This window comes from Gobio gobio, assembly GCF_949357685.1.
Source record: "Gobio gobio genome assembly, chromosome: 23".
Taxonomy (NCBI): Eukaryota; Metazoa; Chordata; class Actinopteri; order Cypriniformes; family Gobionidae; genus Gobio; species Gobio gobio.
Window position 1 is genome coordinate 40,788,430 of NC_137119.1, and position 20,174 is coordinate 40,808,603.

Sequence of the window (20,174 nt, forward strand, 5' to 3'; positions counted from 1 at the left end):
ATCTTGATTTAGTTTTTTGGGCTCTACTAGAACAGGTTTTCCTGCTTGAATGTTGATTATTTTCCCCATATTCTCCATTGTTGCAGCTCCTCTCTTTCCCAGTCTGTCAGTAACGCTCTGTTTAGTTCCCGTCTCTATGAAGCCCCTCCTTCTGAAAAGCACAGTGTTCTCTGATTGGTCGGCTGGAGCAGTGTGTTTGTGATTGGTCAAGAGCTTCAAGTGTGTTTGGGAAATGTCCCGCCCCTTACTATAACTGCCAGTTTCAACACACTAATAACTAAGGCCACATTCACACAAAGCCAGAGCTTTCCCTATCCAATCTTTTTTTTTTTCTCATCTCAAGAAATATCTACGTACACATGAAACCACTGAAACATCTCGGGACCGGAGTTGCGCAGTAGAGGGCAGGAAGTAGAAGCGCGATTATCAAAAGGCCGCCCACACTCTCACAGATGCAGAACAATTCATTATGTTGGTGTGAAATAAACAGTTATAGAAATGTGGAAATTTAAGCTAAAGCTCCAATCTCCTCCCAAAAATCCAGAAAAAGTCTGTTAGTGTCACTCAGAGAAGCCGTCAATCTCAGCTGTCAATCATGACATCACACCCCCCGATTTTATAGCATCAAATAACTAACTAAAACTAAACTTATTTAAAAAAAACGAACACTTGAAATGAAATCATTGTGATAAAAACTGCCTAAAATGATACAAACCATCTTTAGGAAACAATTATTTGAAGTGTAATTGAATTGTTTAGTGTGTTTCGCGTCCATTCTAAAGGCCTTTGCACACTGAGTCAGAAATTTTCGCATGCGTTTTTTTGTATTCGTGATCCGAAAAATTCGTCACGCACAGAGACCTTGCACACTGAGTCCGATGCGTATTAATGAATGCGTTACGAAAAAAAAAACGCCAAACAACATATAATGCCGTCTTCCACCTCCTTATCAAGGAGCTGCGGATTCTCCAGACCGATTCAAAGTTGAATGTCAGTGGCTCCGTTTGATGCTTTGCTAGCGATACTGGAGCCACATATTAAAAAGAAGACCACCAATTTCCAATCCTGAACAGAGACTGGCAGTGTGTCTAGGATATGTCACGCACGCACGCACACACACACACACACACACACGGTTTACAGGGAGTTGGTGTGCTATAATTATAGCTGTGATATTGTAGTATTTTTGATACAATAATATTTGTATATATAATTGTAAGTATCTGAGGAGCACTGGCGATTCATTCACCAGCATTGCCAGCAGTTTTAGGTTGGGCATCAGCACTGTAGATGGGAAAAACGGATGCGAAAAACGCAGAAAATCGAACCTGTTCCGATTTTTTTTTTGACGGACGAAAGTTTCGGAAGCAGTGTGCAAGCGTGATTGACATAACGTGAGGTCGAATTTATTTTTTGGCGTGCAAAAATTTTGCATCCGAATTTCGGACTCAGTGTGCAAAGGCCTTAATACATGGAGAGGTGGGGTTTATGAGCTATACTGGTTAAACGATATATCGCGATATAAAAATGTGACGATATGTGTCATTGATGGAAACGATATGATTCGCGTTATAGAGTTGTTTTATCCAAGGCTCAACTTGCTGTAGTCGTGACGTCATGTACTCACCATCATGTCATTTTTCGTTTAACTTCCAAACACAAATGAAGATATTCTTCGTGAAACCTGAAATTTCTGTCCCTCCATTTAAAGTCATTCCTCTCAAACTTAAAAGATCCAAAAAATGTCATAAAGGTATCGTGAAAGAACTAATCGAGTGGTCTAATCCAAAATCCAAGTCTTCTGAAGCGGACGCATGATGGTTTATGATGAACAGATTCACAACGACGCGCATACTGTAATAAACACAGACGTTCAAATGATTGTGTATAAACGCAGATTTAAAATTCTTGGATGAGCTAAACATTTACAGTTTGAGAGTGGTCATTTTGTCACTCTTTTTTGCAATTAGAGCTGTGACGGATTGCATTGATCATCTGAAGTGCACGCGCAAACATAATTTAAATCATCAGATCACTTTTACTTTTAGTAGTATGATTATGCAAAGCATTTTAGATGATTTATTTTATATGTGTAGTGCATTAATAGCGGGAGAGGCGGGTCATAGCGAGCACTGGGAGAGATCCTGCCTGCATTGAAAGCGCGAGTAATGCGTGAGGGGAAAAAATGAAAGTTTACGGAGTTTCAGTGACATTATTACATTAAACGACTATATATAATGTTGAATATTATGTATAATAATGCAATGGGGGAATATTGGTGGGTCCTGGTAATAATACACTAATAATAATAATAAAAAAGCCTTCTTCTTTATTTTGGCTTAAAATATCGGGATACATATCGTATCGTGAGTTCAGTATCGCGATTTATATCGAATCATGACACGAGTGTATCGTTACACCCCTAACTGAAACGAAATTTTACGTATACAGCTAAGCTCTCTGTGTATGGGGCCTAACTCAACCAGGCCCCGCCCCTTTATTTTGTGTATGCATTGGGCGGGAATTATTTGAATGAGGAATATTGTTAACGTGTTGGTTCCCTGAAGAAAACTCAAGACTACAATGGAGGCGTTTCAGGGAGTTCAGAAACACTGACGCTGATACAGAGAAGAACTGTGACTTTGTAACCATAATCCTGAAACACAACAGTGAATTAATCTCTCTATGAATCCTTTATGGGTCCTGTTCTCTTTTGTTAAGGACGTCCCCAAGAGCTTTTCCCTGTGGTGGTTTGCCTACTCACATAATCTTCATGCGCACAACACACAAATATGCAAAATCACATCAATTTGAATACATCACACTTCCACTTACACAGATATACACGCCTACATGTGCTAACAGTCGGAGTGTGTGTGTGTGTGTGTGTTTCAGAGAGCCGCAGTGAGAAGGCGAAGAGGAAACTGTTTCGTCATTACACTGTAGGAACGTACGATGGCCTCGAAGTGCCCAGGTGGGAACAGAACAAAATCTGCATTCACTTGTTCCAATGTTAAAATGCAATCGAATATGAATATTTCAGTTTGAATTAAATAGACATTTATCTGGTTTATAGTATTATTGTAACATTATTTAAATATAATATTATTAAATAATCGTGTAATATGATATTTAAAAAAATTATATTTTAATTGCAAATTATTTATATGTGTATATACACACACACATACATACATATACATATATATATATATATATGTATATGTATGTATGTGTGTGTGTGTGTGTGTGTGTGTGTGTGTGTGTGTGTGTGTGTGTGTGTGTGTGTGTGTGTGTGTGTGTGTGTGTGTGTGTGTGTGTGTGTGTGTGTGTGTGTGTGTGTGTGTGTGTGTGTGTGTGTGTGTGTGTGTGTGTGTGTGTGTGTGTGTGTGTGTGTGTGTGTGTGTGTGTGTGTATATATGTGTGTGTGTGTGTGTGTATGTATGTGTATATATATATGTATGTATGTATGTATGTATGTATATATATATATATATATTTATATATATACACTCACCTAAAGGATTATTAGGAACACATACTAATACTGTGTTTGACCCCCTTTTCGCCTTCAGAACTGCCTTAATTCTACGTGGCATTGATTCAACAAGGTGCTGAAAGCATTCTTTAGAAATGTTGGCCCATATTGATTGGAGAGCATCTTGCAGTTGATGGAGATTTGTGGGATGCACATCCAGAGCACGAAGCTCCCGTTCCACCACATCCCAAAGATGCTCTATTGGGTTGAGATCTGGTGACTGTGGGGGCCATTTTAGTTCAGTGAACTCATTGTCATGTTCAAGAAACCAATTTGAAATGATTGGAGCTTTGTGACGGTGCATTATCCTGCTGGAAGTAGCCATCAGAGGATGGGGACATGGTGGTCATAAAGGGATGGACATGGTCAGAAACAATGCTCAGGTAGGCCGTGGCATTTAAACATTGCCCAATTGGCACTAAGGGGCCTAAAGTGTGCCAAGAAAACATCCCCCACACCATTACACCACCACCACCAGCCTGCACAGTGGTAACAAGGCATGATGGATCCATGTTCTCATTCTGTTTACGCCAAATTCTGACTCTACCATCTGAATGTCTCAACAGAAATCGAGACTCATCAGACAAGGCAACATTTTTCCAATTTTGATGAGCTTGTGCAAATTGTAGCCTCTTTTTCCTATTTGTAGTGGAGATGAGTGGTCCCCGGTGGGGTCTTCTGCTGTTGTAGCCCATCCGCCTCAAGGTTGTGTGTGTTGTAGCTTCACAAATGCTTTGCTGCATACCTCGGTTGTAACGAGTGGTTATTTCAGTCAAAGTTGCTCTTCTATCAGCTTGAATCAGTCGGTCCATTCTCCTCTGACCTCTAGCATCAACAAGGCATTTTCGCCCACAGGACTGCCGCATACTGGATGTTTTTCCCTTTTCACACCATTCTTTGTAAACCCTAGAAATGGTTGTGTGTGAAAATCCCAGTAACTGAGCAGATTGTGAAATACTCAGACCGGCCCGTCTGGCACCAACAACCATGCCACGCTCAAAATTGCTTAAATCACCTTTCTTTCCCATTCTGACATTCAGTGTGGAGTTCAGGAGATTGTCTTGACCAGGACCACACCCCTAAATGCATTGAAGCAACTGCCATGTGATTGGTTGATTAGATAATTGCATTAATGACAAATTGAACAGGTGTTCCTAATAATCCTTTAGGTGAGTGTATATATACTGTTTATATATATCTTACTATACCATATATTATCTCTGATCAAGAAACAATGCTGATTATTATCAGTGTGCTTCTTCATTGTTGTGGAAACCTTGATTCTTTTTTCCCCAGATTCTTTGATGAATAGAAAGTTCAAAAGAACAGTGTTTATTTGAAATAGAAACTTTTGTAACATTATAAATTGTCTTTACTGTCACTTTTGATCAATTTAATGCATCCTTATTGAATAAGAATATTAATTTCTTTCTTTTAAAATAAAAATTACTGACCTCAAACTTACATTAGTTAATATTCCATAATTTTTCTTTAGGTACAGTAGAAATATATAAGAATAAAACTCTCCTTGATAACATAATATATAAGTTAAAAACTGAACTCAAATCGTGTTAAGCCTAATGTGGTTTCACTTTGGTTGTGCTTTTTGCATTCCTAGCTTAGTTTTTTTTTGTGTGTGTGTGTGTGTGTGTGTGTGTGTACAGGTTTGGCTATACTGTTCAAATGTCCTCACTTATATAGTGAAATAGTATAACAACTGACTGAGGACATTTTACTGGTTATAAATTGGCCATTTTTAAATATTTAAATCTAGTTTTTTGCACATTTCTGTGATGGGTAGGGGTTGGGTTAGGCCATAGAAAATATCATTAACCTGATATAAAATCCTCACTATTATATAGTGAAACTAACGTGTGTGTGTGTGTGTGTGTGTGTGTGTGTGTGTGTGTGTGTGTGTGTGTGTGTGTGTGTGTGCAAATATAAACTAAACTGTACATGTTGATCCAATAAAATCTGTTGGTGGTTTTTCGTCAAATGGATTCACCATAAGAAAGATTAGCGGCTGCTTCCTGTTTCAAACGTTTGCTGGCAGGTGCAAAACAGCGAGGCTCTGCCTCCACTAGACGGGTATGCAAATGTCACAGCCACTTTCAAAAAATTACACAACAATGTTTGGATCTGTGGCTCTCATGTGGAATATTAACACATGCGGTGTGAGCCACTGCTGTCTCTCTGCTCAGATCTGTCTCTCTCTCTCTCTCTCTCACACACACACGGTGCATCAGCTGAAAAGGGTTGGTTTCCAGTGAATATGTAAAATTGTGTGCATAGGTTGTGTTATATACAACTGATTGTGTGTGTGTGTGTGTGTGTGTGCGTGTCCATGCACATATAAGCTGTCTTGATCATCTGTTGCCATGCAGGCCGAGTGTGTGTGATGAATACCAGTATCCGCTCGCATCTCTCTCACCCACTCATCAAAATCCCACAATTTATCTCCAGTACTGTATGAAAGGAATAGCTCATCCAAAAAATGAAAAATCTGTCATTTACTGTCGTTCCAAACCTGTACGCTGTTATTTTTTACTTGTCCAAACAGGAACATATGTGAAGAATCTTAATTTGCTCTTAGTAAACCAACGATTTTTTAAAGAAAGTTTATTTTTTAATGTTTTTGAAAGAAGTCTTCTTCTGCTCTCCAAGGCTGCATTTATTTGATCAAACAGTAACCGTGTTATTGAGAAATATTATTACAATTTAAAATTAACTGTTTTCTATTTGAATAGATTTTAAAATGTAATTTATTCCTGAGATTCAAAGCTGAATTTTCAGCATCATTACGTCAGTCTTCAGAAACCATTCCAATAGGCTGATTTGCTGCACAAGAAACATCTCTGATTGTTATCAATGTTGCTCCTTCATATTTTTGTGAAAACTGATTTTTTTTTATTAAAGCTACACTGTGTAACTTTTTTAGTTTATTCTTAGCTAAAAACACTTAGTTCTTTCAAAAATATATGTGCTCATTAATGTATATTTACTTCTTTCAAGTAATAAAGTATTCTCGTAAGTTTATAATATGCCATTGAAAATAGATATGGGTGAGGGTTCGAATGCGGGTCGCCATGTTGCCCCTCCATCTTGAAAGTACATTAGCCAAAGAGGGACATACCCGTGAATTCAAGCTTCGCCTTTCGCGTTTTAACACTCGATGGCACCGTGTCGAATGTGGACGAGGTCGAGCTGGAAGCCATGTTAATCTTGGACTAAATCGGCCACCGTAGGAGTTAAAACGAAATCGGAATTGAGAGGAACAGAAACTAATATTCACTGGATGGTCATATACCTTTTCACCGATAGATGGGGGAAAATATCACACAGTGTAGCTTTAATAGAAAGTTCAAAAGAATGGCATTGCCATTATAAATGTCTTTACTGTCATCTGTGATCAATTGAATCCATTCTTGCTGAATTAAAGTATTAACTTCTTTAATAAACAGAAATTTTGATGAGAAGATGAAGTGCAGAGTGATGTCAGCAAAATCATTGATCCATGTTTGTGGAGTTTTGACTTCCATAGACATTTTTGCCATACAATGGACCCCATCAACTGATTGTTTACCCACATATACAGGTTTGGAACAACTTGAGGGTAAATTATGACAGAATTTAAATTTTTAGGTGAACTATCCCTTTAAATTTCGGTCTGTTTCTCATGCAAAGTCATCTTATGACTTCAGGAGGCCACAGTATATTTCATTTGAGATGCACTATATTGCCAAAAGTTTTGGGACACCTACCTTTACATGCACATGAACTTTAATGACATCCCATTCTTAATCCGTAGGGTTTAATATGGAGTTGGCCCACCCTTTGCAGCTCTAACAGCTTCAGCTCTTCTGGGAAGGCTTTCCACAAGGTTTAGGAGTGTGTTTATGGGTATTTTTTACCATTCTTCTAGAAGCGCATTTGTGAGGTCAGGCACTGATGTTGGACGAGAGTCTCTGCTCTAATTCATCCCAAAGGTGTTCTGTCGGGTTGAGGTCAGGACTCAAGTTCCTCCACACCAAACTCGCTCATCCATGTCTTTATGGGCCGATGCTTTGTGCACTGGAGCGCAGTCATGTTGGGACAGGAAGGGGCCGTCCCCAAACTGTTCCCACAAAGTTGGGAGCATGAAATTGTCCAAAATGTCTTGGTATGCTGAAGCATTAAGAGTTCCTTTCACTGGAACTAAGGGGCCAAGCCCAACCCCTGAAAAACAACCCCCACACCATAATCCCCCCTCCACCAAACTTTACACTTGGCAAAATGCAGTCAGGCAAGTCCTGTTCTCCTGGCAACCGCCAAACCCAGACTCATCCATGGGATTGTCAGACAGAGAAGCGTGATTGGTCACTCCAGAGAACACGTCTCCACTGCTCTAGAGTCCAGTGGTGGCGCGCTTTACCCCACTGCATCCCACACTTTGCATTGCACTTGGTGATGTAAGGCTTGGATGAGCTGCTCGGCCATGGAAACCCATTCCGAGTTGCTGTTGTTCCCAATTGCTTCACTTTGTTATAACACCACTAACAGTTGAGCGTGAAATATTTAGTAGTGGGGATCACAGTACCACGCTTGAGTTCTCTGAGCTCCTGAGAGCGGCCCATTCTTTCACTAATGTGTGTAGAAGCGTCTGCAGGCCTAGTGCTTGATTTATACACCTGTGGCCGTGGAAGTGATTGAACACCTGAACTCAGTGATTTGGAGGGGCGTCCCAATACTTTAAGCAATATAGTGTAGTTTGACAGCCCCTGCTTTCATCATATGAAAAAGAGCAGCGTGAACGCTCAGCTAAACATCACCTTTCGTGTTCCACGACAGAACGAGAATCATACAGGTTTGAAACGAGTGCAGGATTCTCGTTTTTTGAGTGAACTATTCCTTTAAAGCATGTTTCTCTCCCACACTTGTTTCTTTCGTTCTCTCCCTCCTCTCTTTTTTTCACACAACCCCTCCTCGTTCTGTCTCTCTCTGAATGTCGCAGTGACTGAATGTGAGCTCTGTTAAACCCTCCCTTTCTCTCCCTCCTCCTCCTCCCTCGTTCTTAAGCATGTAGAATCTCGGTTTGCTCGGTGTCTCTCTCTCTCTCTATCTCTCTCTCTCTCTCTCTCTTCTCCTCTGGCTGTGTGCGCGCTGAGAGACGAGGGGCCGGAGAGGAGGAGGACTCAGAGGAGGGGGGGACATGGCAATGGGGGGATACGGAGAGAAAGACCTGTCTCTCCCTCTCTCCCTCTCATCCTCATGGCCCTCGCTCGGTCCCCAGAACCGCAGCGTCTGGTTCATTTACAGGTATCGGCTGCTCCATTCTTTTATTGTCGCTGCGGAGAGAGAGGTAGAGCGAGAGAGAGCGAGAGAGGCAGATGGATGCTCTGAAGAGGTAGCAGACAGACTGTTGAGCAGAATCAATGTTTTCATATACAGTATATATCATCTGTGTGTGTGTGTGTGTGTGTGGTTGTGTATCGTAATCAGCTCCCTTTTTCTGTCTATACGTGTGCTTACGAGTCGTGAATGTGGCTGTCATTGTACATACGATGGAAGAACAACATGTCAGAAAAGCTTTTCCTGCTGTGCGTGTGTTGTAAATGAGTTCATGTGACATGTATGTGTGTTTTTGAATCATTGTACAGGGTATGAGTCACTATGGGTGTATATATGTGTGAAAGTGTGCATCATAGAAAGTTGCAATCCTTCGGGGTCGATCAAAAACGGCATGAATGTGTGTGAGTATTCCTGGCGTACCGTCATCTATGCATCACAATCTTTCCCGCTGTGATTCCTACACAGATGCGATATGATGATGCTTTCAGAATGGTGTTAAAGTAGGAAAATGCTGCTAAAATTCACGACGGATCAACTTCTAGAAAATGAGCGAACTGGTCACGTGAGAGGATTTTGTATTTGAAAATGACAATTTCAGTTTTTTAAAAAAATGTTCAGCTTATGTTAAATTGAGCTTATTTTAGTTTTCCAATGCTGAAAATCTGAATTGTTTTTCAGTAGCATCTTGTGATGCTCATAGTGTGGCATATATATATATATATATATATATATATATATATATATATATATATATATATATATATATATATATAGTAGGCGGATTTTAAAATGTTGGGATTGTCGTTGGTTGGAAAAATCTAAAATTGTAAGGTTTTCCATTTGTAGTGCAGTTTTGGCTTGGGTTCATCATACATGTTTATAATTAGCTTTATATAAGATCTAGAAGTCTAAAGTGTGTCGTTTGTTATCTTAGTACTGTATAGTGATGCGTATGCATGCATTTAAAAGGATGGTTGCTCTGTCCAAACTCTTGTTAACATATCGTCATTTTGCATCACAGTATTTTCCGCTGTCATTCAGGCACATCTGATATGTTTGTTGTTAGATTGTGTTAAACCTTGAGGTTGCCAATTCTGTGGGTTGTGTGGTGTATCCATGATGGATGATGATGCCATCAGAACAATTTTTAAGTTGGGAAAATGCTGTCGGATTAACATTTGAGACGGGTCAACCTCTAGAAAATGAGCAAACTTAACGTGCGAGAGGATTTTGTCATTTGAAAATCATTACAAAAATGTTCAGCTCAAGTTAAAGGTGTAAAATTGTCATTTTATGAACAGAGACGGAACTTATTTTAGTTTTCCAACACTGATAATCTGAATATGAATTTGTTTGCATGTTGTGATGCTCTTTGATTGAACAAATACATTTGACACAGACTGCTGTATCCATAATGGATCTCCAGGATTATGGGGATCTTATCTATATGCCTGTGGAAGAAGACTGTAATATCACTTCAGATTTAGCTAATGGAAAGAGCTCACAGGCACAATAAAGTCCTTTTTTGTTGATTTTAGTACTTTGAGATCCATTTCAATCAACAAGCTAATAATGCAGAATGTTTCATTTTTTTTGGGATAACATTATTAAAGGGATAGTTCACCCAAAAATTTAAATTAGCCCATGATTTACTAACCCTTAAGTCATCCTAGGTGTATATGACATTCCTCATTTTAGATGAATACAATCAGAGTTATATTAAAAAGTCCTGGCTCTTCCAAGCTTTATAATGGCAGGGCTTATAATGGCAGCCCAAAATGTGTATATTTGAAGCCCAAAAAGTGCATCAATCCATTATAAAAGTGCTCCGGAGGCCTTCTGAAGAGAATCAATGGGTTTGTGTAAGAACAATATCCACATTTAACATGTTATAAAGCAAAATATCTAGCTTCCAGCAGACCACTTTCCATATTCAACTTACGCAGAAAGTGTAACGCCTCTCGCCTTTCAAAACGCTTGCGCTACGTCCGACATGATCGTGGCAATTGCGCTTTTTCTGTAAATTGAATACGGGCTGCCAATATAACTCTGATAACTTGTATTCGTCTGAAAGAAGAATGTCATATACACCTAGGATGACTTGAGGGAGAGTAAATCATGGGCTAATTTTCATTTTTGGGTGAACTATCCCTTTAATGTGATTTACATGTTAGCATGTTGTTAGGTAAGGGATAAAGTACATCCAGACGGTTGTTATCGCAGAATAAACCCCGACAGAGGGATCAGGACCCGACATGAAGCGGAGAGGTCTTGCGTCACTTTAAAGGGGTTTATTCTGCGATAACAACCGGCTGGATGTACATCATCCAGCTTATTACACGCTTACTTGTCTAATTTAGTAAGTTAGACACTAAATATTGTCTTGAGTTTAAATATTTTATTAGCTCTTACACAAAGCTTCCGCGAAGAAAAACTCCTTCGAGCCTTTTGAAATCAGACAAGACGGACATTATTACAATAAACAGTTGGACATGCTACTATTTTATTAGCTCATTTGTAAGTTGTCAAATTCAAACTTTTCAGGAAATAAAAACAGCTCTTCAAGGATATCAAATAAACTGGGGAGTCAGTGGAGTCATCTGATTCTATCCATTGCTGAAAAGATTAGTTTTTACCATATATGTTTAAATTAAAGGGTTAGCTCACCCAAAAAGTCTGTCTTTAATTTCTCACCCTTATGTCGTTCGACACCCGTAATTCCTTAAGATATTTTTGTTGAAATCCGATGGCTCACAAAAGCCTCGATTGACAGCAATAAAAGGTACTAAGGACGTTGTTAAAAAGTCCTTCTCACTAAAGTGGTTCTACTATAACTTTATGAAGTTCTTGTCTTCTGTCTTGGCCTCTGACGTGAACTCACGAAGCACCATGACGCATGCGTGAGAATAATAATTAGTGGTGGGCCGTTATCGGCGTTAACGTGCTGCGTTAACGTGAGACTCTTATCAGCCGAAAAAAAAATATCGCCGTTAATCTATTCTCAAATGTTAGCTGGGTCTATACTACGCAAGCTATGATGACTTTCATCTTGATATTTTAGCGCGGATGTATACCTAGCCGAATTGCACTGTAGGGGGCGAGAGAACGAGTCTTTGAACCTGCCTACTAGTGTTGTCAAAAATATCCATATTTCGCTATGATACTGAAATATCTGAAACGATACAATACTCATTTTCTACAGTATCGATATCAGCTGCGCTCTCTTCTCCTCTCCGACCGACAGTGAGTTGACACACACCCACCTCTCATTCACGGTTAACCCTCTGAACATGGCAGACGCGTGTTCTGCTGGATTTTTCCTCATGACAGCGTGTTGGTATTGGTGTGACCGGTCTTAATTTTTGCGCGGGGTTGCACAATGCGTTAATTCTACTAATTCCCACAGATTTCACGCTCGCATCTGAAGCGCACACACACACATACCGTAATAAAGCCGCCTCTGACATACAAGTGCAAAAATGAGCTCCTTTTTCCAGCTTATTAATGGTCAAATACACTCAAAAATGTCTCAATGCCCATCTTGGTGAGTTTTAACGTAAACACAGTCATAACCAGCTCACAGGAACAGTGGGATCCATGCGTGCGTCAGGTCTTAAAGGGACAGAAGTTATTTATTATTCAAACTACAAAAGGACAAACGATCACTTACGAGTACTGAATGCCTTCGGCAGAATTCCAATGAGCCATTTTAATCTAGATTAATTCCAAGATTACAGTGAGATTAATCTAGATTAAAAAAAAGTAATCTATGCCCACCACTAATAATAATACATTGATTGTGCTTTAGGTCTTGGCGTAGTGCTCAAAATTGGGCTAAATGCGTTGTGGTGCTTCGAGTTCACGTCAGAGGCCCAGACGGAAGACAAGAACTTGTTGAATAAAGTTGTTATTTAGATTTTTTTGCGCACAAAAACTATTCTCGTCGCTTCATAAAATTATAGTAGAACCGCTGTAGTGAGATGGACTTTGTAACGACGTCTTTAGTAGCTTTTATGGGTCTTGAGAGAGGAAATGTCATGGCTGCCAATGGAGGATTGGCAATCAGGATGTTTCAATTTTTTTTGGATAACATTATTAAAGGGATAGTTCACCCAAAAATTTTTATTAGCCCATGATTTACTCACCCTCAAGTCATCCTAGGTGTATATGACATTCTTCTTTTAGACGAATACAATCAGAGTTATATTAAAAAGTCCTGGCTCTTCCAAGCTTTATAATGGCAGGGCTTATAATGGCAGCCCAAAATGTGTATATTTGAAGCCCAAAAAGTGCATCAATCCATTATAAAAGTGCTCCGGAGGCCTTCTGAAGAGAATCAATGGGTTTGTGTAAGAACAATATCCACATTTAACATGTTATAAAGCAAAATATCTAGCTTCCAGTGGACCACCTTCCATGTTCAACTTACGCCGAAAGTGTAACGCCTCTCGCCGTTCAAAACGCTTGCGCTACGTCCGACATGTAGTGCTCAAAATGGGGCTAAATGCGTCGTGGTGCTTCGAGTTCACGTCAGAGGCCCAGACGGAAGACAAGAACTTGTTGAATAAAGTCGTTATTTTGATTTTTTTGCGCACAAAAACTATTCTCGTCGCTTCATAAAATTATAGTAGAACCACTGTAGTGAGATGGACTTTGTAACGACGTCTTTTGTAGCTTTTATGGGTCTTGAGAGAGGAAATGTCATTGCTGCCAATGGAGGCCAAACACCAAGAGCCATCGGATTTCAACTAAAATATCTTCATTTGTGTTCTGGAGATGAACGGAGGTCTTACGGGTGTCGAACGACATGAGGGGAAGTAATTAATGACAGAATTTTCATTTTTGGGTGAACTAACCCTTTAATGCTGAAGTCTTCCATTGTAACCTGTGATGGTTAAGTGTTTTTCAGTCACAAGATGGCGGCAAGATGATTTAGCACGTTAAGCATATAAGTAGAGCCGGTCAAGATAACTCGTAGTACCCAGATGAGCGTTGTGTTCTTCATTTTGCCGGGGAATAACATACCGCTGGAATGTGCAATCGACCAATCAGAATCAAGTATTCCACAGAGCCGTGTAATAATGCTTGATAAATGTTCTAACAATGTTAGGAGAAAACGCTCCCAGTGCAGCATTGTTTGAACATCCTCACCTTAAATGACGTTCTACTCACATTAGACAAACTGTACAAGAGGAAAACGCTGTTAGAATCTGCATTTGCTGCAGCTGATCAATATGTTAATTCTTTAGCAAGCTGATAAGAGTACAGGCTTTACGTTGTGCCTGCCATTGTAACGTTAATTCAGCAAAACAAAGATACAATGACCTAACAAAGAACTAACAATGTTCAAAATAACAGAGCTGAGCTGACAAAACACAATGCCAGTCTGTAACTGTCATCGTCTTTGCTCTGAACACACTTCTACAAACCCCCATACGTTCACCATGGTAACCATAGTGTCCGCCAAAACACCATAGTTACTAACATCATCAGTGCTACTGTAAATCCAACATATATGACATTTCTGAATCTTTTGATTTTTGAGCTTAAGGTAGCTGGTTTCAAACCGGTCCAAGCTGGTCAATAGCTAACGAAAGCTGGATTTGAACTGGTTTAGCAGCCACAGCTTGACCACTTTATGCTGTAACTCGTTTTCTGCTGATTCAAGAAGATCTACATGCTTGCTATGAATTCAGAACTGTGTTATTTTAGTATCATTAATATACTAGTGTAGTTGTTTATTAAAAACCCCAAAAAAATACCAAAATGTATTTTAAATGCGTTTATTTTATGCTAAGTATACTAGTACAAACCCATTATCATTTACTGACATATCGCTTGAGACTTACTGATATAGATATTATATGCAATGCACATTTCTTAATATTAAGCCTAAAATGTGTTATATAGTATAGTATCATCACTGTATAATATCAGTCTTTAAATGCAAGATGTACCTATTGTACCTAAAGTATATAGTTCCACTTTAGCACAATCATATTTACTTAAGTATATTTTTAGTTGGACCTCAGCACTATTTGCAGATAAAATTGCAGATAACATTTTTCTAATTTAGCAGACTTTAAGTATACCAGTTTAGTATACACAAATATGTAAATGTATTTTAAGTATACATAGCATAAAATATATGTATTTCAAATACATGTTGGTATATTTATTTTTCAGGAAATATTGTTTTATTGAAGTTTTTAATGTTATATTCTGTATTTATTCAAGTGTTTAAAATGACAAAAATTCAAGTTTTGTTGTGTTTTTGTCATTTTTATTAGTTTTATGTCTATATATAGTCATTTTAGTACAAAATGTATTGGTAACACTTTAGAATAAGGTTTCATTAGTTAACATTGGTGAACTATATTAGTTCACATGTTCACTATTAATGAAAATACCTTTATTAACTGTTTATGTTAATTTCAACATTTACTAATACATTATTAAAATCAAAAGTTTTATCTGTTAATATAATTTCAAAGACCTGAGCTGACATTAAAGGGTTACTTCAGTGCATTAAGCTTTGGATCAGTAGAAACCCAGTAGTATATTCAAATTATCGTACTTTCCCCCCTCATATCCCCCTTGAGACGAGAGAATTATGCATTTTATTTCTGGAAAAAATCCTCCGATGATGCAAATATCGTCATTTTGCGTCATTGGAGGATTTTTGGCCAGAGGCTAGAGACTACAGGAGTTAGTTCCGCATGTTATCAACCCGCCCACAGGGAAGGATCTCACTCACAGAATGTAAATGCGCACGGCTCGGGCATTAATAACGGAGCGGTGCAGAGCAAAGTGAGTGTTTCAACTTTTCAATGAATTCCTATGAAATTTAAGCTTCCATAGGCATGATCTGATAACGCCTCAGACTGGACATGTGCTGGGAATGACAGCCGCTCTTACCTCAGCTCTGCTCAGCTCTTCTCTCGTGATGAATGAAATCTGACTCCTTTTGCGTCTGTGACGTGACTTTCGTTCGGCTCACTCACACGTTATTGAAAAGACACGTTCAGTTTTTAACTGTAGTGTTTATTCTCTTACTGAACAAAATTATTTTATTACTATGAATATCAAAACGGCGTTGGGGCGGTGCCGCGGTGGGCAAGTGATAACCAGTAGCCGTGGCTTTGGGAGTGGCCTCGTAGGGCAGCGAAGCAGGTGCATTCTGGGAGTTGTTGTCTTTCATCCACATGAGACAAAAATACATTTTCTGTCTTTTCTCAGTCTAGAAGGCACCAAATTCAAAAATAATTTCACATTTCTACTACATAAATGACCCAGTTTAAATACACATTCATCTTCCCAGCGCTGAAGTGCCCCTTTAACTAACAATGAACAGCTGTATTTTTATTAACTAATGTTAAGGGGTTAGTTCACCCAAAAATGAAAATTCTGTCATTAATTACTCACCCTCATGTCGTTCGACACCCGTAAGACCTCCGTTCATCTTCAGAACACAAATGAAGATATTTTAGTTGAAATCTGATGCCTCTGAAAGGCCTCCATTGGCTCAATGGCACTTTACACTCTCAAGACCCTTAAAAGGTACTAAAGACGTCGTTACAAAGTCCATCTCACTACAGTGGTTCTACAATAACTTTATGAAGCGACGAGAATAGTTTTTGTGCGCAAAAAAACCCTAAATAACTACTTATATAGTGATGACCGATTTCAAAACACAGCATCATGAAGCTTCGAAGCGTTATGAATCAGCAAGTCGAATCATGAATCGATCCAAACTGCTGAATCGACTCACTGATTCATAACGCTTCGAAGCTTCATGGGTACTCTGTTGAAGTTTAAAACTATTGGACCTTCCCTGAGTCACTCTGGATCTGCCATAACCAATCGCTAACATTTGGTCGTGACGTATGTCATGCGCCGTTCTCCTCTCTTTCTCACATGGAAGTCCGTAAAAATAACCTCAGATTTATTCACGGTGGAGTGGAGAGTTTTGTGTTCGGTAACGCGCTGCTCACGTGGTCCGTAACATGATTGTATGCTGTAAATAAAATGTCATATGCTTGGTATGATAAGATTAAATTATGCCATAAATAACGGCCCAATTCAAAAGTTTACCTGCTTTTCTTCTTTTTATTTTTTGAGCGGTGATGAAATGTATTGCTCTTGTAAATACTTGCCAGCATTTAAAGAAATACAAGTCTAGAAATGCATCCAAATAACAGCAAAGCGCAACCGTACGGTGCTCTGCAGGGGTCAAAAAGGATATAAACAGTGAATTTTGAAGTGATATATTCTTGAAAACTCAGAGATGTGGATTCGGACGGCAATTAAATGACCACACGACCTTGGTGTTTGTCTAAAGCAGGAGGTCATTCGGTCGGGGATTTTTACGCGGTGGTGGGAGACGGACGGCAATAAAATCACAGACTAGCCCCTGTAAATGATGACAATACCTCCGACCCCACGAGAAACAATTACCGTCCGAATAGGGCTTCAGCCGCTAACGGAGCAAGGTGGAAAATCAAACTTTTCCCGAACCCTGTGGGGAGGAGGGCCATAACATCATGGCCACCAACAAAACTCAGCAAAGATTGTTCTAGTTCCGGCTTTAACTTCTGGATATTCGGCAGCGGTGCCACAACGGAATGAATGGCTTCCCTCGCATCTTTCTCCGTGTACAGACCTCACGCGTCTGAAGTGATCGCACGCTCAAGGCCGTATTAAAGGGAAAACAATTATATAAATACTGTTGGGTTTCTCGCACACACCGATCGTTTCGTGTCTTAAGATATCAATGTGTCGTCACGAGCTGCAGGGTTTAATTTGGATTTGTCTGTGCATGTTTTTTGTACTCTCATAGATTTTGTTACCATTCACATGCATTATAAGACTGACAGACAACAGGTGAACTATCCCTTTAAACCAGATGGTGACTGCTAGATTGTGTTGATCATTATGGAAATGATCCGGCTGCGTCTGTGTGCTTTAATTTGCGTGTGGTCAGTAGTTCACGCGCAGAACTTTCCACTCCCGTCTGCGCTTTTTTAGGATTGCACTCGCACTAATTTGGCCTTTTTTAGTAAATCTGGCCCTTGGTTAAAATGATCTGTCTTTCATTTGAGCTTCAAAACACCTCTGTCTTTTCTCTCTGACAGTGACTACATCATAAAGGAGAAAACGGTACTTCTGCAGAAAAAAGACAATGAAGGCTTCGGGTTTGTGCTCCGAGGGGCCAAAGGTGAGTGATGGACATCAGCGAGCTCTTTTCTGGTTTGATAACAGAGCACAACATGACATAGACGGATCTCATCTGTGATTATGATCTATGATCTCTAGCCCAGACTCCTGTCGAGGAGTTTAGCCCGACTCCAGCCTTTCCTGCTCTGCAGTACCTCGAGTCTGTCGACGAGGGGGGCGTCGCGTGGCGGTCCGGTCTACGGATGGGTGACTTCCTGATCGAGGTCAGCAAAGAGATGTTTCAGACACTTAATTCACGCTTTTTATTAGATAAAGAGCCACAGAACATTACATAAATACAGATTGCAGGCTGAACGCAAAGCCAAAACTAGTTTAGCGGTATAGTCTCTTGTCTGTGAGGTGTTAAACCTTAGACTGAACAAATCTTAACACCTACACTGAGGTGATAAGCCTCACTGCGATACTTGTGTTACTGACTTTAATTTGATTCTGTAGGAGAAGGGGATGTGGATCTTGTGTTCTCTGTATATGCCATCTTGAGTATTTGGTATTGCAAAATGTATATTTTTATTGATGCATCTCCAGACGCTTCGGCCTGTTAGCAAACACCTTCACCTCACGGTTCCCGGCTGGTTAATTTGGAGTGTGAATCATTTTGAAACAAGTCTGATGATAATGCTTAAGACGCCCACTTGTGTTTCTCTCTCTTGTATTTCCTTTCTTATATAATTGTGAAATATAATTTTATTTAAAAACAATGTGCTGTGAAAGTCACTCGCACTGAATAATGAGGTAGAAAGTTTGGGGTCGGTTTTTGAAAGAAGTCTCTTATGCTCACGAGGCTACATTTATTTGATCAAAAATACAGCAAAAATAAATATTCTAAAGATTATTGCAATTTAAATGAACCATTTTCTATTTGAAAATATTTAAAAATGGAATTTATTCCTGCGATGCAAAGCTGAATTTTCAGCATCATTACTCCAGTCTTCATCTGATATGATGATTTGCTGATTATTATCAATGTTGAAATCGGCCGTTTTGCTTTTTTAATATATTATTTTATTATTATTATTATTATATACTATAAAATACTGTATTATATATTTTTGTGAAAACCATAATACATTTTTACAGGTTTATTTGATGAATAGAACAGCATTTGTTTGAAATAAATATCTTTTGTAACATTATAAATGTATTTTCTGTCACTTTTGATCCATTTAAAGAATCCTTACTAAATAAGATTATTTATTTCTTTGAAAATAAAACTTACTGACCCTAAACTTTTAAACAGTTGTATATCTTACAATATATCTTAAAGGGTTAATTCATCCAGAATTTTTTATTCTGTCATAAATGACTCACTCTCATTTTCCTTCAGAGACTTCAGAACACAAATAAAGATCTTTATGATGAAATCTGAAAGATTTCTTTCCCTCTATTGACAGCTACGCAATTGTGACCATAGTTGCCAAGTCCGCATATATAACACGCGACTTTGGGCTTCTTTTTTTGGCAAGTCGCGTTAAAAAATCACGAGTCGCGGGTTGCGGTTTTTTGGGCTTATTTTAAAAAATGTGGTTGCTTGTTAGGAAAATATAATAAGCAACTTCGTTTCTTTACATTCATGGTCGCTGTTTTGTCCAATACATTGACTGACACTGTCTTCTCACAGCTAATAGCCAATCAGTGCAATGATACAAGTGCTGTAGTAATCCATCCTTTTATATCCCGCCTCCTTCTCCCCTTCATTGAAGAAAAATCGCGTTCAACGTGCAGGCATGTGACGTTATAAATGCACGTAATGATGGTTAGTAGACTTAAATAGACGTATACATTTTTACAAACAATAGCACAAGCAGAGATGGAGAGGAAAGAGGGACGAGAGGCACCTAATTTAATAAAAAAAATATTTTTGTAATGTATTTAAAATTACAGGCTATTATAAAAAAACAAGTCTACTAATAATAACAGTAGGTATGGTTCGAATTTATTTTATTTTAAATATGTGGCTATATTGCAGCGCTCTAGTGCTTGTGTCCCAATGTGCACACTATTCATCCTAAATAGTGTGACATTAGTAATTTTCAGTACTATTTAGGGCAGATAGTGTGCACAATGAGATGCA

General features: G+C 38.9%; 1 protein-coding gene across 1 annotated transcript in view; it reads left to right on the forward strand.

Annotated features, from left to right (window-relative positions):
- The window catches only part of LOC307120017 (SH3 and multiple ankyrin repeat domains protein 1), a gene marked incomplete at its 5' end in the record, with an annotated part of 72,054 nt that overhangs the window by 38,251 nt on the left and 13,629 nt on the right, over window positions 1-20,174 (forward strand). Inside the window, 3 exons of the mRNA XM_079806845.1 lie at window positions 2,896-2,974; window positions 18,001-18,083; window positions 18,182-18,306. Coding sequence (XP_079662971.1) covers window positions 2,896-2,974; window positions 18,001-18,083; window positions 18,182-18,306 — 287 coding nt within the window. The remainder of the gene's footprint in view (window positions 1-2,895; window positions 2,975-18,000; window positions 18,084-18,181; window positions 18,307-20,174) is intronic.